Raw genomic sequence first — 10,559 nt, forward strand, 5'->3', positions numbered from 1 at the left:
CCCACTCTGCCAGTAAGCCTTGGCCCAAAGGCACTCAGCTGTATGTATGTTTTAAAAAAAATTTAGCACCATGTAAAAATCTATGTCTAAAAAGTTTATTCAATAAATGTAAAAACTATGCTAATAAAATTCTTCAGCTCTAATCAGTCATTTAGTTATTTAAATAATCATCCCCTCCCCTGCCCATGGTAAAATAATCTAATTTATAGATTAACACCAGCCATGTATGGCCATTCTTAAGGGTAAAAGGAACATTCCCCTAGGGTAGGGTTTCTTAACGCCCATGGACTTCTGACTTCAGGGAGCCCAGGAACCCACTGAAGTGGTATGTAAGATGTTATACACAGGCTGTTATTGTTCTGGGGGGAGAGTCCATTGCTTTCAACAGATCTCATAAGATTAATTGGCCCAAAAGAAGGTTAAGAACGAACTCTCGAGGTTTTGTAGTCTTATGGTACCATATTTCATTTTTGTAATTAACTTCATTCACACGTGTATGTTATCAGCTAAGAGAAACCTAAAAATCAGCGTGGCCAGGGGAGTGTTTCCCAAAGTGTGTTCTGTAGACCATCTGGATCAGAATTATCTGGGGTGCCTGTTAAAAATACAGATCTCTGGCCCCACACCAGCCAGCTGAATCAGGATCTTTGGATGTTGGACACAGGAATATGCCTCTTAAATTTACCAACTAATCCTTAGGCACTCTAGTTTAAACTATTGCGATAGAAACATGGAGAAAATGAAGTCATTCTTCAAGTGGTGGAAACTAGCTTTTTACAAAAATTGATGAAAAGTAACTAACATTTATTAAGTACTTACTACCTGACAGGCACTGTTCTAAATATACAGGAAAACCTGGGAGAGCCAGAACCTGTGTAAGGTGGAAACATGTGAGAGAAGGAAAACTCAAATATTTTCCACATTAGTGACAGAAAAGTGGTTAAGACTGCAGCCTGTCAAGGACGGAAAACTTGCTAGACCCAGAAAAACAAGGCAGTCCCTGCAAGTTCCAGCTCTCACAGGTTTCACTGTATATGGATTAACAATCATATATTAGCCCACATGAGGAAATTGGGGGCACAGAGAGGTTAAGTAAGTACAACAAAGGTGCTAGGTAAGTGGTGGAATTGGGATTTTAACTCAGTTTGGCTCCAGAGGCCAAGATCCTAATTATTACTTTATATTGCCTCTCAAGGCAGAACATTTTACTAGTTTAAATTTTACTTTCCTCCAGTTTTTTTGTTTTATAGTTTAACAAATGTTAATTCTTAATATTTAATATCATTTGGAGCCTCATTTTGAAGCACGTATAAAGGCTTCCCCCCCCCATTCAAGAATACATAGCTGAAAAAATTAAGAAAACATCATCTGGAATTCATAGCTAAAGTAACTACATCACATTTTAAAACTTTGATATGAGAAAATACATTTTACACAAAGGTAAAAAACTTGCATAGCAAAGCATTAGTAACTCGATTAAACAAAAAATCAGACAATAAGAAAAAGGCAATCAACTCTTTAAAGAATTGGGCTAAGGAAATCCAAGAGTCAATAAAAATAAGAAAAGATGCTCAATCTCATGAAGTAATTGGGGAACTTTGAATTAAAATAAGATACAATTTCATACCTGTCGTATTTTATAAAATGAAGTCTGAGAACATCAATGGGAGCAATTTGACATTTAGTAAAAATGAAACTATGCATAGACCAGGAACTCAGAAATTCTACTTAAAAAAATTTTTTTTTCTATAGAAACTCTAGTACATGTGCATAACAATATGGTCAAAGAACAGTTCATTGAAGTAATGCTTGTAAAAGTAAAAAGGGAAACAACCCAACTGTTCACCAATAGGAAAGTGGATAAATTATTGGTATAGTTATATCATAGACCACAGTATGGCAGCTAAACTGAATGAATTAGACCTTTACCAATATGGAACAATCACAAAAATGTGTTTTTATTCAAGTAAACCTTCAGAATATAACTTGATTTTATAGACAAAAGTTGATAAAATACAAAAACTATTATTTTCCTTTTTTTTTTTTACGTAAAAACATTTTTTGTTGTTGAGGAGATATAGTCAAACATACACCAATTCAACAGTTTCTGCATGTACAGTTCAGTGACATTGATTACATTCTTTGAGTTGTGCAACCATCCTCACCCTCCTTTTCTGAGTTGTTTCTCCCCCATTAACGTAAATTCACTGCCCCCTAAGGTTCCTATCTAATCTTTCTAGTTGCATTGCTAATTTGATCCTGTATAGATCTAAAAAGAGCATAATGCTCAACACAGACATTTTTTATTAGTTAAGCTAAACTATTGTTTGGTTTTAGGAAGACTTCAAGGGATATTTTTGGTTTAAGGTTTAGAGATTATCTCAGGGCAGTAGTTTCAGGGGTTCATCCAATCTTCATGGCTCCAGGAAGTCTGCAGTCCATGAGAATTTGAGATTCTATTCTACATTTTCTCCCTTTTGATCAGGATTCTTCAATAGAATCTTTGATCAAAATATTCAGTAATGGTAGCCAGGCACCATACAGTTCAGGTCTCATGGCAAAGGAGACAGTTGTTCATGGAGGTAATTAGCCACACATTCCACATCTTCCTCCTATTCCTGACTCCCCTTCTTCCTCTGTTGTTCCAGGTGAATCCAGACCAACTGTTGTGCCGTGAATGGCCACTTGCAAGCTTTTAAGACCCCAGGCACTACTAAATGAACTAGGAGGTAGAACAAAAGCACTAAATGTTATTTGGCCAATTAACTGGGATGTTCCACGAAACCATGACTCTAAACCCTCAAACCAAGAAACCAAATCCCATGAGGTTTTTGGTTGTACATAAACAGCCTCAGCAGCTACTCTTTTTGTTGTTGTTGTAAATATATCTATCACATAACTTTTGCCAATTCAACTTTTTACAGGTGTACAACTTATTAACAGCAATTACAGTAATCAGCTGTGCAACCCCACCTTAATCAATGCAGTATTTCCATCACTATTAACCCCCCCCATTCCCTCCCTCCTGCCCCTGGTAACCACTAATAAACTTTGTTCTCTATACATTTGCCTTTTCTTGTCTTTTTATATAAGTGAGGTCATGTAGTATTTGTCCTTTTGTGATTGACTTATTTCACTCAGCATAATGTTGTTCAGCTCCATCCATATTGTAGCATGTGTCAAGACTTCATTTCTCCTACCAGCTTAATAGTATTCCATTGTATGTATGTACCACATCTTATCCATTCATCTGTTGATGAGCACTGAGGCTGTTTCCACCTTTTGGCTATTGTGAATACTGCTGCAACAAACATTGGTGTACAAGACTCTGAGTCTCTGCTTTCCTTTTTTGGGTATGTACCTAGGAGTGGAATTGCTAGGTTATATGGTGGTACTATCTTTAATTTTTTGAGGAACCATTGAACTGTTTTCCACAACGGCTGTATCATTTTGTATTCCCACTAGCAATGGGTAAGTGTTCCAATTTCCCTATATCTTCGCCAACATTTGTTATTTTTTTAAATCTTAGTCACCGTAGCGGGAGTGAAATGGTATCTCATTGTGGTTTTGATTTGCATTTCCCTGATGGCTAACAACACTGATCTTTTCATGTGTTTGGTGGCCATCTGAATGTCCTTTTTGGTGAAATGTCTATTCAAGTCCCTTGCTAATTTTGACTGGGTATTATTTATTTTTTTACATATGTATGTAGTAAAGTACAAAAACATTGACTGGAATGATACATCATAATTCATGATAGCCATCTATCTCCAGGGAGGGGAAAGATACTGGAGAAGTCAACAAAAAGAATTTTGAATTTATTTGTAATATTTTACTTACGTTTGCAGCAAAATTCACAAAATGTTACTATTTGTTAATTTGGGTGAGGCTAAATTTTTTACAGTGTTTCTGATTTTTAAAATTTCAAAGGCAAAATATAAGCATTTTTAAGAGAATGAATATTCAAATAATAAAAAAGATTATTTATTTGATTTACTTGCCTATAGCAGCGTTTTGTCAGTTTGAATGTCTAGTTGAATCCTACCTGATCTTTGGATCATCTACTATTCAAAGAAATATGTTCATCATTGTGATCCCTGAGATCATAATTACATTGATTTTCTACAGTAATTCACAGCTGAATTATTTTGATAGTGTTAACTTGTATTACTTCAGCACATTAATTTAAAAGTATTTTACTTCATAGTCAGCAAGGAAAATAAGCAACTCCAACCATTTCTTTCAAATGTCAAGTATTTTCAGTGTATCAGCTATGCAAATACAATTAAAGTTATCCAATTTTTATCCTTAAGGTCACAAAAAATAATTTCCCAGTGTTTGCCAAAAACTCAAAGCATTAGTTTTAGAGGTCTGATAAGCAATCTTACTTAAAAAATTAGTGATGTATGTGTTTATTTTACTTAACTTCAATTTATAGACAACAATCTGTGGCTTAGAGAAAGTCAGTTAGGTGCAGCAAAGTCACTCCATCACCACATTTTTTTCTACTTTAATTTTTAGTCTTTTCCATAGCTGTCTGTAGCTTAATATACTGTCATAAAATGAACAGGTTTTTGTTTTGCATTGATGCCTGATGCCAGTAATCTACTTCATCGGAACTCTTATCCATGAAGCTCCCCAGAGCTCATAAAGTGAGTCTCTATGAGATATTATCATACTGAGTGATTACCAATTTATTATTCATGCATAACACAGTACCCAGTACATCTCGGTGCTCTTTAAATGTCTGTTAAATGAATACAAATTTTGGAGGATGTAAATATTAAACCCAGCAACTTGTTACATCTTTTGCTGTTAACTCACATCAGACAAGGCATCTTTTATTTTTAAGGAATCGGATAGTATCATATATATCCTTGCTATTCCAGGATGGTTAACATTTATAGTTATCATGAGGTCTCTGAAAGAATATAAAAACAGGCTTATTTTTTCTACTTTCCTAAATGGAGGATTTTTCTTCCTTTAAAACTTTTTTTTCTTTTCCATCACTTTATATATATGGCAGGGATTTAACACAGAATAACACAGCCTTCAACTTCCTTTTTTGTCCTGTCCCAGCTTTTCTATATTTCTTCATGTGCTCACCCAATGCTCTCGTATTTTTCCCTCCAAGCTTAGGATATTAATTTTACATGACTTCACTTTGTTCTCTGTTCCTATAAAGAACAGGAACCATTACATTAATGTTAGCTGCAGTTCCTTGAGCACCTATGTGCCAGATGTTGATGTGTGAACAGATCTTGATCCCCGCAACTCTGTAGTAGCAGCCAAACGTAATAGGTGATTATAACAGACACTATTCTAAGCGCTTTCAATATATTCACTTAATCCTCATAACCACATGAAGTAGGGACTATTAACCATTTTAGGTGAGAAAACTGAGGAATAGAGAAATCAAGTAACTTGCCCAAAGTCATGGCTACTAAGTGATGGAGGTGGGTTAGGAGCTCAGGTAATCTTAACTAGAGTACGTTCTTAAGCACTACTATATTGCGTCTCCAAAGTAGACATAACATCATACAGATGAAGAATATTAAACTCACAGCTTAAGTAATTAATTCAAAATCGTCCTGGCAAGTTAACTCCAAAATCTGCACTTTTTCTACTGTGTCAGAAGAGGAAGTACAGAATAGAGCTCTGAAGTCAGAAAGGCTGGGTTGGAATCCAGGCTCTGCCACTTAACAGCCACGTGACCCTGGGAAAGTTACTTAACTTCCCTTTGCCAGTTTCCTCATCTTTGAAATGTGTTCGACGGTAGAATTTACCACATAGGGTTGTTGTGAGGAATGAAGAAATAAGTAAAAATATAGTGCTTGGTAAGCACTCATAAATGTTACTTTTATTTCCACCCACATCTTTTACTTATAAGAAAACAATAGATAATTTGGCATGTGTGCCACGCTGAGAAAGCAGCTGAGGCCCAGGGTTTAAGAGAATGAATGCTCAAATTAAGCCAGCCTGGATACAAACTCCAAGCATGTGTCCTTAACCTCTCTGAGCTTCAGCATCCTCATCTGTGAAACAGAAGTTTATCGCTTCAGTTATTTTAAACATTAAATGAGGTAATACACAACTAGTACCTGCAAAGTGTTTAATATTAACCATAGATCATCTCTGCACCTCCAAAGGTGGCATTTCTGCTTATTTAATTATTAAAAAGTAAGACTTCTTTTGTGTTCTCCTTCACCTGGGCCTCTCATTTTCTTCCCTGGCATACTAGTCATCCTAAGTATTTTTAAGTTCACCATCTCAACATCCTCCCCCTATTAAATACCAGAAAAACTGTAAGGAAAAATGTAACTTTGTCACCACTCGAAGCAGCCACTTACCTAGTAGCAATCATACCAAAGTTCTGCAAATGGAGTATGTGTACAAACGATCTATTACAAGTCACCAGTATAGAGGGGAACATGGAATTTTTACCGTATGTACTACATTATGGACTGTTAGAAAATATTCAAAAATAATTTAGGTATATTTCTTCCTTTTCCCACTTTTAACCAAAGTTCCTCTTCATTTTTAAGCTTTTACCACAGAATATAAAAGAAATCCATAGTATATTTTACCCATTTATTAACAAGTATCCTACCCAAGGATTGTTTATGTAAGTGAAATAAATCACAATTACATTATAGGCTAGCTTACAAATAACAAATAACATGATTGCCAAAGGTGCATTCTCTTCACTTTATGTGAGAAGTTATAAAAGTGTTATAAGTTTGATTACCACTCCACAACCAGATGTGAAATTTTTCTAGGCTAATAATTGGTAGTGTATTAGAGAATTTTTCAAAACCATCTCTTTCGCCAAGTACCTTCATGCTGCTCCCACAGTTCTTAGCATGACCTTAATATAAGGACAAATAAATTGAGCAACAACCCAAGTGAGTTGGGTTTTAAAATTTGTTAGGTAATATACATCAATACAAGCACTTGGCTAGTTTAAAAAAAAATTTATTGATTTAATACTATTGCCAAAAAGTTTAAGCTAAGCAAAAAAATTTATTTCAGTTTAATGCTCTTTTTAACTCCTGCACGGATGCCAGATAATTCACCACTATAACGCTGCTCTTCTCTACGAACTTCACGAACCTGGCCTCTTCTGCGAATTTTGGCTCTTCTGAACTTCTCCCGGTGTTTCACTCTGGGATTGCGATCAATCTTCTTTCTCCTAGGTGTAAGTCCTCTATTTTTAGCAATCTGATAGGTAATGGCTCTCTTTGCATTTTTATCTTCAAGAGCCTGTTCTTCAGTGCTTTCTTCTCTCTTTCTCTTCAACTTCTGCCTGCCTTCTATTTCTTTATAGTATTTCAGTGCAGCTTCTTTATCAAAATTGGAATCATCAGAAAAGTCCAAAACATCAGAGGCAGCAGAAGTCTCTGAAACAGACTTTGGCTTGGCTTTGGTGGATTTTACTTTTAGATTAAGTTCTTTCTTTCCAGTATCACCCTTAAGTGTGAGTAGATGGTGAATTTCAGAGGACAGCCTCTGATCCACAACTGAGAGCTCGTTTATCAAATTTCTGTAAGTAACAAGCCTTTCTATGACAGGATGTCCATGTGCAGGGACTCTCCTAGCTTTCAGGATCAAATAAAAACTAATATTGGAACAGTAGTTCAAGTAGAGGTTGTACTTGGTCTTCAGGTATTGGGTTCCTTTGCCGGGTGGAATGAGTCCTTGCTCCACCAACTTTAACAATGGCTCCAGCTCATCCTTCACTTCCGTCAACCTGACTTTTAAGTCTTCTATCAACTCCAAGAGCTCTGGTGATTCCTTCCGCAGCATCTTCAGCTTCTCTTTCACTGAAACTTTCGTCAAATCCTTCACGACCCTTGTCTCGACCTCATCTCCCTGGGGCACCGGTTTTGCAAAAGCCTCCACCCAGGTGACTCCAAAATCATCCTCTTGAAGGGCTTGAGTTAGGCGCCGCTGGATGAGCTGTGCCTCCTCCTCCTCCTCCCTTTCTTCCTCCTCTAACTCTTGTTGGCTCTGCCGGCCTCGGGACTTAGGAGCATAGTCCGTGTCATAGTAAAGTTTTTTCCTCAGACCCCACGACAAACTGGGATCCACAGAGGCCTCGGTCTCGCTCTGTACGGAGCTCCCACCATCAGCATCATCACTGCCATCCTCCTCGTCTTCATCATCAACATCTAAGCCGAGCACCTCCTCCTCCTCATCACCATCCTCCTCCTCGTTCCCGCTGTCTACTTCGTTCCAGCCCTTAGTCAAGGCGGCCCGGGATCGTGCCTCATGGAAATCATCTACCTGATCTTGATAGTAGCTGGAGTCGCCAGGTGAGGGTGGCAATTCGGAGTCTTCATTTTCGTTCTCCAGAGTGCGCCCTGAATTGGCTCGCACAGTTGCCCACTTGGCCGCTGCGCGCCGCCGGGATCTCCCAACCATGTCTCACACGCGGTACCAGGTACTACACAGACACCGGAGTTTCGGCCACCTTTGATCTGGCGCACGCACCACACGCTTCAGCAACACGCCCGGTGGCTCGCCTACCACGCGCAGTCCCCGGCTCTCCGGTCCGCTACAGGAATTTCCGAATCCTTCCGGCTCCCAGGATGCTCTTCGGGTGCTTCCGCTCGGTCCAGTACGCCTAGTAGGTTAAAAAGTGCCTCCTTTTTTGCTGTGCCTTTTTTTTAACGACAATCACTTCCGGCGAATTAAAACCCTCCGTCTAGAAACTATAGGAGGAGAAAGTTTAGTTCCGGAAAGTCCTTTCTGGATACGTCTGTTCTTATTCTCGCGAGCCTGGGCGTGACTAGGGAGTGGGATTACGGCCGAACCGCAAGGTGGGAACGCGGAGGCCTGTAGAGGGCGCGCTACGACTACGCCTAGGCCTTCCCGGGGAGAGGAGGAGGCGGCCAAGTGAGTTGTACTGCGTATGAGAGAGGATCTTCCGACTATCTTCAGTGTGCTGTGGTGTATATAATTTACCTGCTTATTGGATTTGTTTTATTTCCTCCCCTGTCAGTCTTGAATTAATCAGGTTATTCCCCCTCTCCCCCGCACCGTCCAAGTACCACATTTCTGGGCACCACAGTTTGAGGCAGGGCGGCGCCGCTGGACCTCAGAATCCAGGCTTTGGCGTCCAGTTGTGAGCGCGTGGGTGGTCTTGGGGTGGTGGTAGCACATTTCCATCTCCCTAATTTTACTAAAAAAAAAAATTTTTTTTACTCAGTGACTCCCGGGAATTTGTATTTCCTAGGTGTCCTTGAGGGACAGCAGGGGCGGATTATCCAATAGGCAAGGTGAGCACGGTGCTTACCTTGCTTACCAGATCATCTGTAGTGAACAATTTCACCTTTTTTTCACCACATCGAAGATTCTGCTTCTAGGTATGGCTGACATCTGTCACTCTCCCAGCTGCACTGCACCTTCCTACAGAATTAAAGCCTCTTTTCAAATTTACAATCCCTGACAAGGAGGGATGACCCAGTAAGCAAGGTTTCCTCACTAATCCCTAGTGAACAATTTCACATGGGTTTCACTGGTAAAACCTACACGGTAGGTTCAGAAATTTTAGAAAAGTGGTATATTTGAACCAAGCTATATTTTCAAGATGCAAAAGCTTATCTTAAGTGTTTTAAAGCCGTCACAAGGTATTTAGCAAATACAATTTAATGAATTAAAAAAGGTGTTGGTGAAAATTTTAGGTTCTAATGCTAAGCATGTGATTCACTTCTGAATGTAAATTTTAATAGATTTCTTCACTCAGCAAATATTAACTTCTTACTACCCTGGTGGTGTAGTGGTTAAGTGTTACGGCTGCTAACCAAAGAGTCGGCAGTTCGAATCCACCAGGCGCTTCTTGGAAACCTGTGGGGCAGTTCTACTCTGTCCTATAGGATTGCTGTGAGTCGGAATTGACTCCACGGCACTGGGTTTGGTTTTGGTTATCTGTAGCAGGAAGCCCCTGGGGATTGCAAACAGCTAAGTGCTCAAACTACTAGCCAAAAGGTTCAAATCCACCCAGAGGCACTTCAGAAGAAAGGCCTGGTAATGTGTTTCTGAAAGGTCACAGCCTTGAAAAGCCTATGGAGGGAAGTGGTACTCTGCACACATGGGGTTGCCATGAGTTGGGATTGACTTGACAGCAACTAGTATATATATACATATGGTCTGAAAATACAGATTTTCATTTCTAACACTATGTGTAAATGTAACTGTAATTTTGTACCTTTATGAACTAGAGAAGATCTGACAGTCAGCCTCAGATAATTCCTCTTCTTTTTGACTCAGCAACTAACAGCAACAAAATCTGTAGCAGAATAGTACATGCTGTGGCGGATCAAAAGCTCACATCATGAAGCTTATCATCAGGTGAAAAAGAGAAAAGGTGCATACAGAGTATGAAAATACAAGATATAAATCTGGTGCTGTGACATGAGAGGAATAAGAACTCACTTCTTTATTGTTATTCTGGGAATATTTCTTTTTATTATGGTACATTAGATGAAGGTTTACAGAACAAACTAGCTTCTCATTAAACAGTTACTACAGATACTATTTTGTGACATCGGTTACCA

At 38.8% G+C, this 10,559-nt stretch overlaps 1 protein-coding gene across 1 annotated transcript; it reads right to left on the reverse strand.

Annotated features, from left to right (window-relative positions):
- Positions 1–6,567: 6,567 nt before the first annotated feature.
- Positions 6,568–8,673, reverse strand: UTP3 (UTP3 small subunit processome component). Its single transcript, XM_049886096.1, has one exon. It carries the CDS (start codon positions 8,422–8,424, stop codon positions 7,024–7,026), a length of 1,401 nt encoding a protein of 466 aa, XP_049742053.1. The 5' UTR covers positions 8,425–8,673; the 3' UTR covers positions 6,568–7,023.
- Positions 8,674–10,559: the final 1,886 nt, after the last annotated feature.

The sequence above is a fragment of the Elephas maximus genome, chromosome 5 (assembly GCF_024166365.1).
Source record: "Elephas maximus indicus isolate mEleMax1 chromosome 5, mEleMax1 primary haplotype, whole genome shotgun sequence".
NCBI lineage: Eukaryota > Metazoa > Chordata > Mammalia > Proboscidea > Elephantidae > Elephas > Elephas maximus.